Source organism: Typopeltis vanoorti, chromosome 9 (genome assembly GCF_054136105.1).
Source record: "Typopeltis vanoorti isolate ZY-2024b chromosome 9, IOZ_Tvanoo_1.0, whole genome shotgun sequence".
NCBI classification, from domain to species: domain Eukaryota; kingdom Metazoa; phylum Arthropoda; class Arachnida; order Uropygi; family Thelyphonidae; genus Typopeltis; species Typopeltis vanoorti.
This window is the reverse complement of record NC_143557.1, coordinates 114,193,661-114,213,799: the sequence shown is the minus strand read 5'-3', so window position 1 is coordinate 114,213,799 and position 20,139 is coordinate 114,193,661. Positions and strand designations below refer to the sequence as shown.

General features: G+C 35.5%; 1 protein-coding gene across 3 annotated transcripts in view; it reads right to left on the bottom strand.

Moving 5' to 3' along the window:
* Positions 1 to 8,500: 8,500 nt before the first annotated feature.
* The window catches only part of LOC150103434 (lon protease homolog 2, peroxisomal-like), a 641,828-nt gene continuing 630,189 nt past the window's right edge, over positions 8,501 to 20,139 (bottom strand). For all 3 annotated transcript variants that reach the window (XM_090397545.1, XM_090397547.1, XM_090397544.1), the window contains exons 18-19: positions 19,132 to 19,242; positions 8,501 to 9,325 (exon numbers count right to left, since the gene is read on the bottom strand). In XM_090397545.1, the coding sequence (XP_090253671.1) occupies positions 9,212 to 9,325; positions 19,132 to 19,242 (225 nt within the window). In that variant the 3' untranslated portion in view covers positions 8,501 to 9,211. The remainder of the gene's footprint in view (positions 9,326 to 19,131; positions 19,243 to 20,139) is intronic.

The following is a 20,139-nucleotide window of genomic DNA, read 5'->3' as shown; positions in this document are numbered from 1 at the left end:
CAACCAAGAAGCTTCAGTAAAAACAATCTTTGGAGAAACAGTATTCAAGTGGAAAAAGGAGTGCATCAGGGTTGTATACTGTCACCCTACCTTTTTTTAATATTTACAGTGAATATGTTATGAGAATGACTGATTTAAACAAAGTCCAGCTGGAATTAAGCTTGGTGGCAGAAAAATAAATAATTTAAGATATGCTAGTGATACAACCCTCATAGCAGAAACTAAGGAAGATCTGGAGTGATTGATTCTATTGGTTAAGACAGAAAGTAACAAAGCTGGGCTTAATTTAAACATCAGCAAAACAAGAGATGACTTCTTGCAATTTAAATAAATTTATAATACAGAGAGATAAAATAGAAATTGTTGAAAGTTATGATTTACTGGGTTCCAGAATCAGAATTGATAAATGTGAAGATGAAATTAAAAGAAGGATAGTTATTGCTTTGACAATTCTAACGAAAGTTAGAATTGTCAAAGCAATGGTATTTCCAGTAGTGATGTATGGATATGAAAGCTGGATTATTAAGAAGATAGAAAGAAAATCGATTCATTTGAATTATGGGTGTGGAGGAGACTATTAAGAATCTCATGGACTGAAGAATGACCAATAAGAAGGTTTTAGAGAATATAAAGACAGAATGCTCCTTGGAGGCAATGATTGCTAAACAGAAGTTGATGTACTTTGGACATATTATGTGAGCTGATGAATCATTGGAAAAGGCAGTAGTTCTGTTGGGGAAAATTGAGAGAATGAGAAGAGGAAGACCACAAAAGAGTTGAATGGACAACATAAAAGAACTTACTGACTCGAACTTACAATTACTGAAAGAAAGGACAAGAGGCCAAGTGGAATGAAAAGCCTCTGTTCATAAGATCACCAGGAGTCGAAAACGACTGGATGGCATAATCAAAAAACTGCTTCCAAGGTACCTTCTTACAGATTTCATGTTTAAGTTCCTCATTCATACATTTTACACCTACATTATTCAGCCTTTTGGCCTTTGGAATACATTTATACATTGATGCTGTTATGTATTTCCTTGTCAGTTCCTAAGCTGCATTTATTTTCTTACTCCTCATTCAACTCCTCATTCCATGCTATTGCTCTGAGCTGTCTCCTAAGCTTGTCATAATCACCATCTTTATAATTCCACATATATCCTTTCCTCACAAAAGTCTGCATATAGCTAGACACAACTCAGGTGATCATATTCTCACTAACTGGAGGAAAGTGTGAAATCCCCCACTCATAATTACATCCTCTGATGAAATGATCAGATCTAAAACTCTCGATTCTCACATTCCCTCCTTTATGTGCTGCCTGAGATAGTTCTCTCAAGAACTCGAGAAATTCAATTTTCTTATTCCCAAATGCTATCTCTTTATTCCAATCTATACTGCCATAATTAAAATCACCCATAATAATTATCCTTCCTTTGTTCATTAATCTAAGTTGTTTATATATTTCTTCATCACCACTCTCCACATTCCCAGGCCTATAGCAATCCAACTAAATATGCCTTCCTCTCAACCTCCACATTACACCACACTGCCTCATAATGATTGCCACTATTTCCCTCTTTCATGTTTACCTTATGTGGACATAATTCCCCTGCTATCATCAGCAACACTCCCCCACCCTTCCTGTCCTTTCTATCCTTGCTAAAGATACTGTGTCCTTCCATTTCTATTCCTGTTAGAATATCGTCTTCATTCAACCATGTTTCACTTATTCCAATGATTTTGGGGCAAATAAACTCGATCAGTGAAACCATTTCATTGCCCTTATTTCTGATACTTCTGGCATTTGTAAACAAACACAAATAATTCATTAATTCATATTTATTATTATTACTTGACACCTCCAGGGAGTCCAAAGACTCATCGAGGGAGGTCACCTACTCCACAACTCTCCGTCTCCACCAACTACAACAAACTGCAACTACCATCATCATCTACACCAATGCCATCTACTGCCCACCACTAGTATTTTCACAGACAATCGCAAACATCCATGCCCATGGCAGGATTCGAGCCCACAGTCTTTTTGGCTGGAGAGGGAATACAATAACCACTCGGCCAACTAGGCCGGCAAATTTTTAGTAATTTCTTCTGTAATTTAGTAACATTCAGTAATTCATTTTTTAGGTCTAACCAGTCTTATCCAAGCCACTTGTTGGTTGTGATTTCTCCACCACACCTGCCCAATCTTTATCACCAGTCACCACATATATTCGCTCAGTCCCAACTTCTCCACCCATATTGCAATATACTCCATCTTCATGTGCATACATTGAATAGAAATGTATGATATGGCAAATGAATTGAGGGAATATGTGTGTGCATGTGTATTAAAAAAGAGGGACTGAATATGTATGTAATCAATATACATACACTGCTTGGAAAGAAGTCAATGAACATCCCCACGGGCAAGATGCATCATGCTGCCATGTAACGAGTTGTGTTTATAGCCACTATATATATATATATTGGAGGAATACGTCCCAAATTAGTGCAACTGTGTCTGGATGAAATGGCTGCGAGAAGGGAAATGAACGAGCTTGAAAGAGGCATTGTGATAGGATGTCATGTTGCAGGCCTATCTGTTTGGCAAATTGTTGATAAATTGGCCATCCCAGATCAACAATCAGTGATACCATACTGAGATGGAAGCGCAGAGAGTCAAATGCATGTGCTACCTGCAGTAGACGACCCACCACACTCATTGAACATGATCATACAGTGCTATGTAGGATAATATGTAAAAACCACCATTCGTTGGCCGACATGTTGAATGTAGAGCTCTGGACATTGGCTGGAACACAAATCTGCACAAAAATATTCAAAACTGAGGCTCACAAGATGGGTTTCTCTGATAGGACTGCAATATGCAAGTCCCAGCATGTAAGGTGGATGCAGAAATTGTGTTATGGAGTGACAAATCGCACTACACCTTCTACCGAGCATATGGATGAGTGTGGCAGATGCTGGGTGAACATCTTATCAGAGTGCATAACCACAACAATGAAATTTGAAGGTGACAGTGTGATCCTGGGTTGACCTTGGAGCTCTGTTTGTGGTGCTGCCACAAATACTGAACTATGAGAATATCTGAACATTATGGACAATACACCGTCATAAGGCTGCTGCTTTAACTGCTTGGTTTGTGGACACAAACATCACCCCCCTTGACTGACCTCCACAGAATCCTGATCTCAATCCTACTGAATATCTGTGGAATGAACTGGAGCGTCAGGTGAGACCAAGGGACACCTGCCCCACAACAGTCCACGACCTCATTACATGCCTACAGGATGGTCCAAAAATTCCCATTGATTGTTATCATATGCTTGTGGAAAGTATGCACCATAGGATTGATGCAGCCATCACAACGAAAGGAGGTCCTACATCTTATTAAGGTGGGTATCATGGTTGTTTGTTCCCCACACTATGATGTCTGTTGACTTCTTTTCAAGCAATGTATGTATGTATATAAAATGTTGAAATAGTAGATGACTTCCCTGCTCTTCAAACAACAGGCTCTTGGTTCATATCCTGCTATCAGCATGGATGTTTGCCAAGATGGGAGATGACTTTTGTTTCTTGGGTGAAAGACCATCACTCTGCTTATTGGAAACCTGAAAGAAAGTTCCATGTTTGATTTTCCAGATCAGGATTTCTAGATTATCTATAACTTAGCTTGCACGTGATATGCTAATTCTTCTTTAGCACCTCTTTTCACCTACTGCTGGATATAGGCCTTCCCTTTAACTTTTCAGTTGGTACTAATGTGTTATAAATTTACAATCTTTCATGGGTAGGATCTACATTAAAAACATCATGTACAGAAGCCACTTGTAAGAAATGACTTCTGCCATTGAAATAGCTTTCATCAGTGGGAGCAAGATCCCACCTCAAGCTCAGGAAAGATTAAAAACATATATGTAGTGTCTCTCACCAGAATACATTCCTGAGAAGAGGTTGTACTGTGTTGGATAAAAAGAGAAACTTGATGTGAAGTCAGCTGCTCGCTCTCATATTTATATATGGGGAGGGGCTGAAAAGTTCTGATGAACACCTAGAACAAAATTGACATTAAAGCGACTGCCACAAGAAAGAACATATCTTAAAACCCTTTAATCCTCATGCGTTTCTTTTTCATATTTTGTTCTTTTTTCTTTTAGGATATATAATAAGAGTAGCTTTAATATCATTTTTGTTCTAGGTGTTTAGAACAAAAATATATTAGAACTTTTCAGATCATCTCTCGTATATACAATAGCTTTAGTGGTGGAGATATTTTACGTGCAAACTTTTGTTTGCATATATACTAAACTAGGATAACATAAGAATGAAGACAATATGATTTCTTGTTGAGTATAATATATTCTCTAATGGAGTGAAAATATAACATTTCAACTATTTAGGCACAATTTTTAGTGAAGATGGGGAAATTATTTTTTTTTAAATAGATAACAGAAATAAGCAAAGCTGATATGGCAGGAAGCTAGCTGAATAAATGTACATAGAGGAAGAATGAAATTAGCACAAAAAAAAACTCCAAAAAACTAGCAGCGTAAATGTCTCCCCCCCCAATATAACAATTTATTGAATTTCTTTGTTGTTACTGTTCCTTAGGGCAAGTGATAATGTTTTGTTAACAGCTTTCATTTATGTAATAAAAGAGAAATTAGCTAAAACACTAAACTAGCAGTATATAAGACAGTGTTCAAACCAGTTGTAACTTATAATCTGAGTGGGTTAGAAATAAAACAGTTGATCACTGATCACTAGAGACCACAGATATGAGAGTTCTGAGAAAAATTAAGGCAGCAATAGCTAGTCAATGATAGAATCATACGAAAATGAAGACAGTAAGGAACTTGACATTGTTAAAACTCAAGAATGTGCAAGCAGAACTAACCTAAGTCTTTTTCTCCTATCCTTAAACAGAATAAGAGAGGAAAGACTAGCAAAAAGATGTATGATTGTAAAATCTCTGACGGGAAACTGTTACACAAATTCCCACGATCGCTTTTACATAGGTTCTAAATCATGTAAAAATCAAAAATTGTAATGTTTTAAAACTATTTCTAATATATTCTATATATTAGAATATATAGTTATATACATAATAATTCTATTAAGCTGAAGAAAAAAAAAAGTATATTGTAAGTGTATGTGTAACGGAAAATAAGGGATTAGCTTGAATTATGTTTGACCCAGTATGAACAAAAGTTTGAAAGGTCATACATATGTGTATGTGGAAATTTGCTGCCAAAACCGAAGGTAGCCCAAGTGATGTCATCATATACGCAGAAGATCTGTGAAGTTACAGCTAAAGAACAAAGAATAACAGCTACAAAAGGGCTCTATGCTCACTCTCTCTCTCAAGTTTGTTAATGTCGAGGCATGACCTCAGGTGTGTGTGTGTGGGGGGGGGGATCCAAGTGAGGCCGTTACTGTCCGATGTATTTCAAGTAGCTACTGAATGAGTGGAATTCAAGGCGTCAACAGTCGTTTGAGTTTACCAATGGAGATTCAATCTACATTGTCCCGGAAGACTGCCAAGGGCCGTCCAAATTATAGCCAGCACCCAGGAAGAAAGGCAAAGTCTAGCAGAACTTACGGAAGTGTCGTCCAAGTTGTTAGGACTATGTGTGAAACGAAAATGTGAGTAGGCTCTGATCTGTTAATGTTACAGTAGTTGTACTTGAGATTGTATGTATACTAGCTGAGGTAAAAATTGTGATTAGTTAATTATTAAGTTACAGGAATCGAGAGAGAAGCTAAATGTTAACTTATGTATGCCTAAATAGGATGTTTACCTAAGTATAACATAAGAGGCAGCTCAAGATAGCAAAGTGTTGTAAACCAGTTGGTTAAGTATTGTATTGTTAAATCTTGAATGAAGAAATTTTGTTGTGAAATATCCCATTCAGGATTTTACAAGCATCAAGACACTGAGAGAAATACTTGTATAATAAGTAAAGATGTTAATTGCTTGAAATTTTTTTAAATAAATGCTTTTAATATTGGACTTCTTTGTAAGATAATATTACCTGTTCTTGTAAATTTAACAATGGACGAAAAATTGTTGAGAATTATGCTAGTATGTAAAAGTGAGTTCAAAGTTCACAAACGAGACATTCGGATTAGTAACATGCCCCACGGCAGTCATGTATGAATGGAGTAAGTTGCGCGCAGGAGTTTCCCGGGAGACGTGAGGAGAAGGACTGGAACCGCGTGCAAAGGTGTAGTGCCGAGCAGAAAGGTACGACGCTGTAGGAGCGCTGCTCAAGATACGATATAAAAAGCTCGACACCGCTAGCTTGCTCTTACTCTCAGCGCTCTTCATTTGGTTGCTTCTCTCTCAACTTTGCCGCAGGTCACTCGAGGGGCCCAGCTCGAGTTATTCCCTGAGATGAATACGTGAGAGCGGTCAACAGAATGATGTCTAGACACAGTTACGCAGCCAAGTAGCGAGCCAAGTGCAGGCATTTCGACAGTAAAGCGGAAAAAATCAATGCAAGCTGACCGTCATGCTAGACCACATGGGCCAACTTAAGCAGAGATCTACATCGGAGAGGATAATTCATGATTGTGAGTTCCAGGCTGGCCCATCGGAAAAGACAACTGTGAGCAAGAAGGAATGAGCTCTGAAAAGAATTGTAAGGATCGAGAGATAGACCCAACGAAGTCTGAAGGTCCTGGTAACGTACGAATCTTTTAGCGTCCTTTGTGTTAATGTGCAAATATTAGTGGGACCTATATAAGATATGAAACAGGACTTTAGGGCTTAGTCTGATACCAGAATGTTTTATCCCTGAGAGTGAATTCTGATATGGTGTAGTGATAATTTGTATATAGTATGTTATAGTTTAGTAATGCTTGAAGTTTGATTAGTTAAACATTGAAAGAAATTGTAGATCCGATTGTTAAAAATCAATGAATTGAATCAGAATTAATATTGTCTTGTGGTAGAATTCAACTAGGAATACTGATGTATTGTATAGTTAAGTCTGTTAACTTAGGAGAAAGATTTATTTTAATCATATGATAGGTCTTGTAAATTTGTATTGTGATAGTTGGATGAATAAACCCTTTTTCTTTTACCTGACAAATTGCCTGATGAATGAATCCAATGCACCACCCATTAAGTAGAACCTGAGCAGAACTAATTAATTGGGGAAGAACACGACTGCAATGAGAGTTTAAAATAAGGGATTTAGCTAACTTGGAAACTGTTATTATATAAATTGTATAACTGTGTGTCACTCTGAGAGTTCCACTCCTTGATCAAGAAGCTTTTTTCTGATCTAAGGGTTCTGGATGTTGCAGCATTAACAAACAAATTTTCCAGAACTCAATGAGGAGACAACTCCAGATTTTCAATAAAGGAATTGGCTCTATCCAGGGGCAGTTTCTTTGTTTATCGAATTCGCACACGTGAGCAATCTAAGTGATGGCCACAGAATTACCAGAGAGTAATGCCCCCTACCTAAATAATGCCATCATAAGCCAATAATAAATAATATAAGGTACCAACATTTATAACAGTATATGTTATGTCTAAATATAAATGTTGCATGCTGAGTAAGTGATAGGCCTTAAAGAGCTTTTGTTTGATATGTGTATAAATGCATTGTACAAATGACTTAGCTTAACATAAACATGTTTTGTTTGTATAAATCTCTTGCCTGATTAAAGTAAGATTTGCCACGGCTAGCTTTTAAGAATTAAGTAAATTAAGATTCAGATCTTATATATGTTAAAACTTAAATTCTCATGCTGTATATATAATTTAGAGTGGCACAGTCGAAAAACAAATAAATTTCTCTAAATTACACAGTGTGGGAGTTGGTAATCTGTTATAGTGGACAGACTAAAACCAAGGGTCTTACACTAACAGAGTGAACATACATAAGATTAGAAAGGATTAATTGCCGGGCCTAAGATAAGCAGATTATTGTTAAGTTGAGTAAAGTATTAAATGTGCATGTATATGAGAAATGAATAGAACATAAGGGAAATTTTAGTAGACAAAGAAATAAATCAAATTTAAGAGAGAAAGTATAAATAAAAAGAGAGAATATATTTTACAAGTGCAATCGACATATATTTTACACGATAAATGAGCATAACTAGTTAACCTATAATTAGCAGTTTTTAATGAGTAATCTTAAGTCATATATACATAGAAATGTGATAAAATAATAATACATACAGAAAAGAAAGAATATTCACATACTATTAATAGCAATGGTAGCATATTACATTCTATTATCTTGAAAACATTTTTCTTAAATAAAAATAGTTACATCATTGCAACTCTAATTCAAAATATAAGATGCTACTAAATAATTTATTTTCCATCATACAATCCAAAAGGAAATAATGATAATAACAGTTACATCTCATATATATATATATATATATATATATATATATATATATATATATATATATATATATCAAGAGAATTTAATAACTCAGCACATAACATATATACTTATTACAGGATTATTATACAGATATACAAAACAGTAACAAATATTATTCACATATTCAGCAGATCTATACATGGAAATTGACCAGTTGAATCATTTGTTATATAAAATATGAAACATTCATTACCTGCAAGTTTTTTTTTTCTTTTTTACTAATTTCTTAAAAGCTGAATGTATTTTATAAAGATCTATACATTTTTAAGTAATTTTTCACAATGATTAGTCAATACATTTTAACATAAGCAAAGCAAAGTATCCTAATATCACAGCATTACAAATATATATATACAGTATATATATTCTTGATGATTATAATGACTACAGGAGCATATAAAATGCTGATCACAGTGTCCTCTTACATATATATATATTTTCTATTTAATTCAGACTATCTGTCTATAATAATGATATCTGCTCACAGGTAAAAGATGATAAAATTGTTTTCCACAGCCAGTAACCAATACTGTAAATATCATATGCTAACATATGATATGCTATGCTCTAAATTCACAATGGCATTTTTATAATTCATGAAATCCAATATGATTACTTCATAGTGATTACAGTTGTTTCATTACAACTAAGGAACATAAATGATCAGGAATGACTCTAGAAAATATCTGTCACATACTAAACAGCGATATACACTACTATACAGTTTTATGAAGAATTTCAAGATTTGTTCTTTAAATTTTAGTTGTTCATAATTTACTTGGCACCTGGTCAACCTTTCTAGATGTAAAAGGAAATCCTCCCTCAAAAGCAACAGATAAAACTTCATCAACATGGGTTACAAAATGAAACTGCAGATCATCCTATAAGACAAATAAATTATAACAATAACTTATTTTAATTCATGATTAATAATGAATTAAAATGTGCTGTATTGGTACTAATGCTAAACAGACATGAATTATACATAAGCACCTTCTAATAGTAGTCGGCAATTTAAAATACTGTATTTTGAAATATTAATTGTGGGAATTAAAAGCATCCCTGTAGCATAGTTGGTAATTATGATGCTTTTGGCTGAAAAAAAGACTGTCAAGCAAGCAGAGGACTAAGTTATTTTCAACAGAAGGTGTGTTACATGGTCTCATGATTTTATCCCCTCCCAGAAACTTGGGTCCTCCCCCTCCTTTGAAAATGCTAAACCACTAATATTGGGTGATGAGTATTTCACTGTATTATCAGAGTGAATACATGCAAAGAGAACAGACTGCTACATGAAGCAAGAAAGGAATGAACAAAGTGCATCTGTTCTGCTACTTTTCAGCCAGGCATTGTGACACTATTATGAACCTGTGGGAACTGAGAACATGGTCATCAACAGCAAATTCAGGAATTGCAACAAAGTGATTGATGACAGTTCACCATATGTATAACTTCCAAAAGGTTTATTCTCATCTTCATTGGTGTGATGACAGCAAGAGTAGGCTTCTTTAAAACATGTAAAAATCACTACAAGATGTGAAAGTGTAATTGTTTAATTCTTTATCCAAGTGTAAGCAAAGTTTTCATGTAAAAGTATCTTGATAAGTAGGCTACTTGTATACAGAGGCTAATAACTTCATTAATTGCCTTAGTATCCCATAATGCAAAGCACACATCCTTTCATGGTGTATAATGCTATGCATTATGAGAAGGACCACTACCCAGACCAGTTTCAACCTTTATTGAGGTATTTTTAAAGTGCAGTGGGTATCTCTCTCCAAAAACCGAGTGACCCTAAAGGTGTGGTTCTTAACCGGTGTTCCCCGGAACACTAGTGTTCCGCAGAAGGTGAATAGGTGTTCCACGAGAAGTTCTAGAATTTGTCAGCACAAATTAATTTAAAGATGGTTTAATTAATTATTAATTATTGATTAATAATAAAAAATCAGCTAAATTATCCATTAATTATTAATTTATACATTCAAAAATAACCAAGGTGTTCCATGAAAATTTCAGGATTTGTGAAGTGTTCCGTAGTCAAAAAAAGTTTGAGAAACACTGCCCTAAAGGATCACTACTAAACTCATCACTCCTAAGACCTGAATCACCTCAGGATTTTAAACTCACTGGTGGCTCCACTCAGTGACAGGTAAAAATCTGCCACTTAGCAGAGTCACTATACTTCCTAGGGAGTAAGCAAGCCCAAAGATGAAAATTATTAAATGTCAGTGGGAGCCAGACCCAGAAGACATACCAAGGTTGAAGTAATGTGATATATGGGAAATATATGATATCTCCATTACTTCAAAATGTTATATATTTCACATATACAAGTAGTGGAAAGGTGTAACACTTATTAAAATAATCTGGATTAGAGATTATTGAAAGTTTTTTGCTTGGTTATAAATTAAATTAAATAGGCCAAGAAATTCTGTTTAATCCTTTATCCAGGTTTATGAACCATAAACAAAGTTTGCATGTGAAGTATCTTCATGACTAGGCTACTTATGCTTTTTATACAAGTAGCCTATAAAGGACTTCATGTACAAACTTTTTTTGTTGTTGTCGTTGAATCCTGTGAATGTATGGACATGAATTTTTCAGCAACTTCTTTCAAACAGCATTTATACACTTTGCAGCACATACGTTGTTGGACAGTGCAAGATATTATATTCAAAATCAAAAGGTTTTCTCATCCTTAGTTTACTGGCGACTCCCACAGGCCAAGAGGTGATCTTTTTAAGGAGTTTGTGAAGTGTTCTGATCTGTGTACTCGTGGAATTATAGTCTAAAGGCAGGTAGGTAGAGTAGTCTCTAAGCAAGCTTACCTGTGTAATCTTTCTGGTTTAAAACACCAGTCGCAATCCCATCAGCTTTTGCAATTATATATATATTTTTTATTTCCAATAGCACCTCATATTCTTTCCTTGAGAGGTTGATTTTTGGTGGTTTTGCAAGTGTGAGTACACTAGCTACATCCAGTCTGATGTTGTTGGCAACATGAATCGGAAAGCTGTGGATACTTCATTCTACTAAAATCATAATAAGGGATTTTTTTTTTAAGGTGCAAGTGCATAGTTGTGGCTATGAATGAGTGCACTAATTGCTTCTGGCTTCAGGGGGGAAGGATCAGTTCTGATAACAGTACCCTAACTACTGAACTTTACTACATTCTCAACACTTTCTTAGCCAATGGCTACAAACCCCACTAAAACCAATAAATATTAAACCCCCATAACTGCAACCTCTCTTTCCAGAACAGAGATTACACAAAATCTATTACCATTCTATATATTTGGGTCACATCCAAAAATTGAACAAAAATCTTAAAGAAATACAACTGTACAACCATTACAGACCATATAAACAATTGGCACCCTTATCTGGTCCACCAAAGACCAGTCAATTCCCTAGACCTGCCAGGTATTTATTAGGTTCCTTGCAATTACAAGCTGTCCTACTATGACCAAACAGGCAGGACAGCTAATATCAGAATTTCTGAACCTGAATGCTGGACTACATCCAGTTCTACCATTACAGTGACTCCAGACTTTGACCATGGTTTTGAAACCTACCACAGGATAAACTGGGAGAAGATCACTATATTCCACTGCAGCAAATACAACATGGGAGGCTATTCCTCAAATCTGCCTCAGCCCTAAGAAACTTTCGAAAAACCTCAACAAATTTGGGTGCATGAAACTGCCCTGAATTTGGGAAATGCTCATCCTCAGATCTTCAATCCGATAGCCAGAACCATCCAATTTAAGCCCTAAGGGGAGTGGTGCAATTTAGGACTCTAGGCCCAACTTCGGTTGTCTTTCTTCAATCTCATTTACCCAGTGTTAGTGCTTGCATACTATCCTTGCTCTGTGTTTCCCGATGATGGCAATTTGACTTTTCTGAAATAATGTAAGCATTAATTAAAGTTTTATAATTAATATTCAGTATACATTGTAATTTACTCAAAAATTATTATAGTTATGAATAGACAACATATAAAGCCTCCGTAGTTTAGTCAGTATAGACAACGCCCTTTGGTTGAAAAGACCTGGCTTCGATTCCTGTTCAAGAAGTAAGTAACCTTTATCTGGTTCTCTTTTGACTAAAGATGAGTTAGCCGGTCTCATACAGTAGGCTTTTTTTTCTTTCTTTTTTTTTTTTTCCCCCACCCATAAACTTGGGTTTTTTGTTCCCCAGAACAGGCAAACCAATCCAGTGAACACACACACATCTATAGTCATACTCCCCCCCCCCCCCCCCAATGCCAGACTCTGTGACAAGCTGGTTGGGATTTCCCACATTCACATAATCGCAGCAGACCCTGCACCAAGCGGAATAAAATATGCTATAAAGAGGAAGAAGAAGAAGAGTATTTATTAGGTTAACATATAAGCCTTTCTACACGTGTAGAAATGGATTGTAATTCTAGTCTGTCCACAAAAGAGTGATGCATAGAGTCCTTAAGAGTGTATTTTACATTTACTCTGATGATGTGATGAACAAAATATTAGTAGTTTATATTAAATTCCTTATGTAATTTATGTGTGTAGTCATTTAATTATGTCTATAATTTCATATTAACAATTAAATGATAAACCAGTTGGAAAACAGATGTAGAAGAGTATATGTACATAGGATTACTTGCTCTATCAGAATAAAATCAGTTAATGGAAAAACCACAAAATTTCACTGGACTTTAAGATGGCAACATCAAAGTTTTATTTTTGTAATCCATCTGACATCCATGCTACTCAGAGATATACAAAGAAAGAGCAGCAAGCCATAGAAAATGCTTCTGTGAAATTAGAAACCAAAACACACATGAAAACAATAGCAGCAATAGATACACATTAGCCATTTCTGCTTCTTCAGCCTCTTTCCAGCCACTGCTGGATAATAGGCCTTCCCTTAAAAGTTCGTTAAAGTACTTTTAACCAACTCCTAAACTGTAATGAACCTACTTGGACTTTTGAACAGAAAATCGATCATATCTGTCACCTAGATATCATATCTCAAAATATAAAGCAACCAAAAGCACTTGGTACTAATTAGCGGAATGATAGCTGAAGTCATCAAATAGTGGTCATGAATTAGCTACAGAAATACATAAATTAACAAATTTGCTATGCAAAATTGAAAGGGATATCCTCAAAATTGATATAATTACTAATTGCATATAATAAATGAATGTGAAAATTATAGAGAGATATTCCATTTTGTCAATAGGCTAGAATTTTATTTTAGCACAATATTATACTAAAAAAAGAATCTTAGCATATGCTGAAGAAAACAGGTTAATATTAAGCAGAATTCTTAAGAAACATCTACAGCTGACCAAATTTTGGTGTACAAATTTTAAATACAAAAATGAAATGTAATCAGACTGCCTACATTTTATTTACAGAAAAGCATGATGATAATTCATAAAGAAAGCTTTTGGGAGTAGTAAATGAACTTGGAATACCTCATAAGATGATCAATTTAATCAAAATTTGAACCACTGATAGCCAATGTATGATGACAGTTGCTAACATAATTAGATCCAAATGTTTTGTTATTATAACAGGATTGGAACAAGGATATATCATTTCACCCATCCTATTTAATTTAGCTTTAGAAAATGTTTAGAGAAACTGTAAAAGATAATACAAGTAGAATATAATAATAGGATATACAGATTATATTTGCCTAGTTAGAGACAATGCTAAGGTAAAATTTCTCTTTCTTCACCCTTGCTAAAAATACAATGATGAGTTGAAAGAAATCGCTCAGCAAGTGTTCAAGATAAGGCCAGATGGAAAGTGACCACCTCTAGGAAGACCATGGCAACACTAAGAGGATAAAACTTAGCTGAGATGGGAATCCTGGAATGAACCAGAGAAATTCAAAGTAGAAAAGAAGTGTGTTTTTAATCAACTCATTGGTGGGTGGGATAGTAATGCTACTTTACTAGGAAATTATTACAGAACATTGCTTCCCTATCCAACAGTTCTATGTCTGTAGATATCTGTGTTCTGAAGGGTAAAAAAAGAAAGAAAAAATAAAAGCTCCTTGTGTTACAGAAAGGATTCAAATCCAAGTCTTTCTAACCAGAGGGCTCTGTTGAAAGTAACTGAGCTTTCAACTTTCAACAACAATAGAAACTCAAGAAGAAGTGTAAATCATAAGTACAAGTTTATCTTGATTTCAACCCATGAAAATGGATGAATAAACTTGCACTTATAGTGTACACTTCTTCTTGAGTTTCTGTTGCTCAGTTGCTTTCAACAGAGCCCTTTGGTTAAAAAAAAATAAATAAATAAAGATTCCTTGCATTACAGAAAGAATTCAAATCTAGGCACCCCCCCCCCCCCCCAACAAAATGGCTCCATTGAAAGCAATTCAGTTATAGAAACTCAAGAAGTGTACACTATAAGTGAAAGCTTACTGATCCATTTTCATGGGCTGAAATTAAGATAAACTTGTACTTATGGTTGATACTTCTTGAATTTCTATAGTTCAGTTGCTTTCAACGGAGCCCTCTGTTTGGAAAGACTTGGATTTGAATCCTTTCTATAATGCAAGGAGCTTTTATTACCTTTTCAATCAAAGGTGAGTTAGCTAATCTTGTATGGAAGCAGATTCCCATATTATTACATGGTAATCTCAAATAAAGATTTCACCAAGTTAACCATTATTTGCATGATGCCTATCACAGTTCTCGTTTAACTCATTGACAAAGCACTCATGACTTTGTCAACCCATTCAGTGATTCAATGATCTCCAAGCAAAAATTTTTTTCCTCGCTAACCATACTCTATTTAATTTCTGGTAAAAACTTCTTTTCTCTCTCTCCAATCATGTACTAAAAACTTTTTCCTACGTCATTCCTATATAATTGCTTTATAACATATGTCTGTCATATTCTCTCCTTTTCCATCTATCAACAAATTTCTCTAATCTACAAATCTGATGCCTTTACCAAACAGATCTGATGCGCTGACATTTCGCACCAGTTCGCAAATGTTGTCGAATATTGTCTAATAGTGACGATAATTCTGATGATAAAATGTAAAAAAAAAAGTTTCTTTTCAATAAAATTAAATGAATAAAGCTTTCAGGCATTCTTATTTTCCTGAATTTTTATAAACTTTTTATGCGATTTTAGGTTTATTTTAATTCGTTGCTTCGGTTTTATGTGGTTTTAGAAAATTATGGAATGTATTCCTAATTTTTCAACATAAGTTAGGTCTTTTTTAGTGTGATTTTTTATATGAGGTTTTCTGTGGAACGTATCTACCGCATAAAAAGAGACCCGACTGTATATACATATATATGAATTCATAGTGACAAAAACAGCAAAAGCAAGGAAGTTTTTTTCACTTGGTTACTATAAATTAAAGATACCAAAAAATTAGATTCAACTGCCTTAGTATCCCATAATGCAATGCATCCTAATGGACATGTATAATACTATGCATTATGGCAGTGGTTCTTAACCTTTTCCAATTCACAGAACACTTTTGATTATAAGAAAAAATTGAGGAACAACAAAGGCATTACATGTCATAAAACTAACAATAAGTATATACATGGCCTTGCCTTTTATAAAAATTGAACTTATTTTAATGCGATACTTGAGTTTGTCAGCTTTTGCAGATTTCAGCAATATCAGGTTTAATATTATTATTATGGGCAACTCCAAAGCGTCCTTAGATTCATCGAGGGAGTCCCTAACATCATGTCAAGAACAACTATTCAAGATTCACACAGTATCTATCATACTTCGCCTTGAACTCATTCACAGTCACGACACCCACAACAGACTGGCAGCTTACTCCACTCATTCACCACTCTCCAAGTAAAAAACCTAGCTCTAACATCCTTGCTAACCACACTATTGCCCAACTTCCATTTATGGTCCCTAGTCCTCCCCACCACCAGTCCTATTCTCAAAAATATCTTCTGAATTAATCTTATAGAAACCCTTCAGTAATTTGAATGTCTCAATCATATCACCCCTTTTCTGCCTAATCAACCAATTTCTACAACCCACAAATCTTCAACCTGTTCTCATAAGGTTCAGTCCATAGACCTGCTATCATCTTGGTAACTCGTCTCTGGATGCTCTCCACCTCCTCCCCATCCAGAAGAAACCCTGGCACCCATATCTGGGCACAGTAGTCTAGATGGCGTCTTATCAAGGCTTGATACAAAGGAACAATAACCTGTTTGTCTCTGCTTGTTAAAGTATTTTTCAGCAACCAAGTGATTTGATGAGCTGATTTAGCCACATTTGCGATGTGCCCCTAAACTTCAACTTCCTATCCACCAACACTCCCAAATCCCTGGCCTCGTCAATCTCCTGGAGTATGGTTCCACCAATGTGATATACTGGTACTAATCTTTTCAACCCAAAATGCATAACCTTACATTTTGCCACATTAAATTGACATCCATTCTCCTTAGCCCAGTCCTCCAAACTATCCAAATCATCCTGCAAAATTTTGACATCCTGTGCACTCATTATTGCTCTACCCAACTTTGCATCATCCGCAAACAAATGAACAGTTCCTCTCAGATCCTTTCCTATATCGTTAATGAATAAATTGAACAGTAGTGGTCCAAGAACAGAACCCTGCGGCACACCACTAGTCACAGGCCGTCTTTTGGACTCTACTCCTGAATAAACCACTCTCTGATATCTCTCCATCAACCACCCTCCTATCCATCTCACCAACCCTATATCCATCCCGATATGCTGCAGTTTACTGATTAGAATTCCATGTGGTATTCTGTCAAAGGCTTTAGCAAGGTCCAGTAGAATCACTGTAAACCCATTACTCTTATCCAATTCAGCCGTCACTGTGTTATAAAACGTGAGCAAGTTACTGAGGCATGATCTACCCTTCACAAAACCATGCTGTCCCCCCCCCCCCACACACACACCATACAGTATCCCATTTTCATCTATCCAATCCTGTATTTTCCTCTTGACTATTTTCTCCAAGACCTTGACAAAGATTCCTGATATGCTGATCAATCGGTAATTTACAACAGCAGTCTTGGAACCTCCTTTATGCAGTGGAACTATTTTCCCCTCTTTCCACTCCCTTGGGACTAACCTAGACCCAAGACTCAAATTAAACAAAATGGTCAAGGGCATTGACAATTCTTTAGCCGCTTCATGTACGACACAAGCTGGTATACCATCCAATCCCACAGATGTATGATTGAGGTTTTGTAATAGATTATTCACCTCCACTTCATTCACCACAATTCCCATATAAGTTGTTGGTTTTTTCATTTCTGAAATGTCACCACCTGGATGATATACTCTTGCAAAGTGCTCGCTCAGTAATTCCACTATATCAATTGATTCGGTTACCTCCCTATTATTCGGCATTCTTTAAAATCATTCTGCCATACACATTTTTTCTTTTACTTGCAACATATCGAAAAAGCTGTTTGGGATTCTCTTTAGCCTGCATGGCTAATGTTTTTTCATAATCCGCTTTTGCTTTTCTTACCACACTCGTTACCCTTCTGGCCTGCGCTTTATACCGTTCATGTGCCTGCCAGTCACCTTTCTCCTTAAATTCCCTCCACAGTTGTTTCTTTTTTTGCAGCTCAAGCTTAATGGTGTTATTCATCCATTTAACCCCTACTTGATTTATTATTCAGATTCTAGGTATACAGTCAGCCATTGCCTCCTGCAAACACTTCTTAACCACCTTCCATGCACTATCAACCCTTGCAGTTTTACATGCCATGGCACTGAACCAATCAAACTCCTAAGCTTGTCATACTTACCAGCCCGATAAGCATGTACCTTGTCTTAATTGTAAATTCCACACCTTTAGCCACCTGCCAAGTCAAGACCCTATGATCACTCTCTCCAATTGGTGGCAACGTGGTCATATTGATTACAGCCAAATTCTCAGATGCCATTACTAGGTCAAGCACTCTCTGATCCCTAGTATTTTCCATTACATGCTGTCGCAGATAGTTATCCCTAAATAATCGCATAAAATCCAATTCCTTCCTCCCATGTGTCCTCTCCTCCTTCCAATCAGGGGCGTCCCAGTAGTGTCCGGTGCCTGTGTGTAAAACTTTAGTTGGTGCCCCCCCCATAAAAAAATCACTTTAAAAAACATTTTTTTAAAAATATTTCCTCTGCTTTGGTGCCTGTGTGCATCGCACACATTGCACATATGGCCGGCGCACCCCTGCTTCCAATCACAATAAAAATGTTATAAATAAATTAATACTCTAAAAACACAAAAAGTTACACTAACACACTATAATACTCTAATTTTCTGATGAAAAATCACAATAAAACAGATAAAAATCGCTAATTTCATAAGGTATACAATTATGGGATACTAAGGCAATTGATGTGAAGTCATTAGCCTCTATATACAAGTAGCCTAGTTGTGAAGTTACTTCACATGCCAACTTTGCTTACACTTTTATAATGGATGAAACCAAGAGCATAATTTCTTGGTATCTTTAATTTAAACAGCAAAAGGAGTTAAGGCATTACAAATAGCAGCCTTTCCCCCACATCACTTTATCAATATTGAAGTATCACTGCATTTATGAAGTGAAATGAAATGTTCATTTCAAAAGTGAAGTTCATTTTAAAAGTGGAGCAGTGGGATGAATGATGAATATTAGGCATTGTAATACAAACATTCCTTACCTTAACAGTTTGTGGAATATCTTGAATATCTTTTTCATTACGCTTTGGTAATATAACACATCTCATCCCTGCTCGATGTGCTGCCATAACTTTTTCTTTAATGCCACCAACCTACAAAGAATACCATTAAGTATATACACTTCTTTTGAACCGTTATTTTGTACTACAAAACAATGTTTAATTAATATTAATTTTCATCTGGAGGATTAAATTTGTGTATGAAGACAGCATTTTTAACATAATGAAGATAGAAATATCAAGCATTCGTGAAATACATAACACAGTACTTTTAATAATAAATCTCAAACATAATCTTCCAAAATTAAGTAAATTTTGAAGAACTTAAAAAGCAAATATAACCTTAATAAAAATGAAACAGACATGCCAGTGCTTTTAACCTGGCATGTCTGTTTCACCAACAGAAAAAACCTAATTGGTGGCATATATTTACCAATTATTATTATATATTTACTAAATATTATTATTACCTCCCACAATGAGTCTGCCAACTCCCTCCATGGAGTTGGCAGACTCATTGTGGGAGGTTCATTCAACTGACAACATCCTTATCATACTGAATCTTAACATCCCCTACATCATTAACAACATATTTTAGTAATGCATTCAAATTTACTCCTCACACCCTTCTTCACCACTCTTGCATAACTTCCAGGGATGGCCTCTGGTTCTTCACCTCTCGCCTTCTACTCTTTTTATAATCCCCTCACTAACTTAAACATCTATCATATCACCTCTTTTCCTCCTATCCACCAAACTCTGGAATCCACATTCCTTCAACCTCTCTCTCTCTATACTAAACATTCCAGAATCCTAATATTGTCTTAGTCGCTCAACTCTGGATCCTCTCCAATGTTTTCCTATCACAATGGAATATGAACCATTAATCTACAGCAGAAGTATAAAATTAGCTTTTTTTTTTTACAAAGAAAATTGTGAGAAATGTGGAGAAATATAAAACGATCCTGCATAGCTCAGTCAGTATAGACA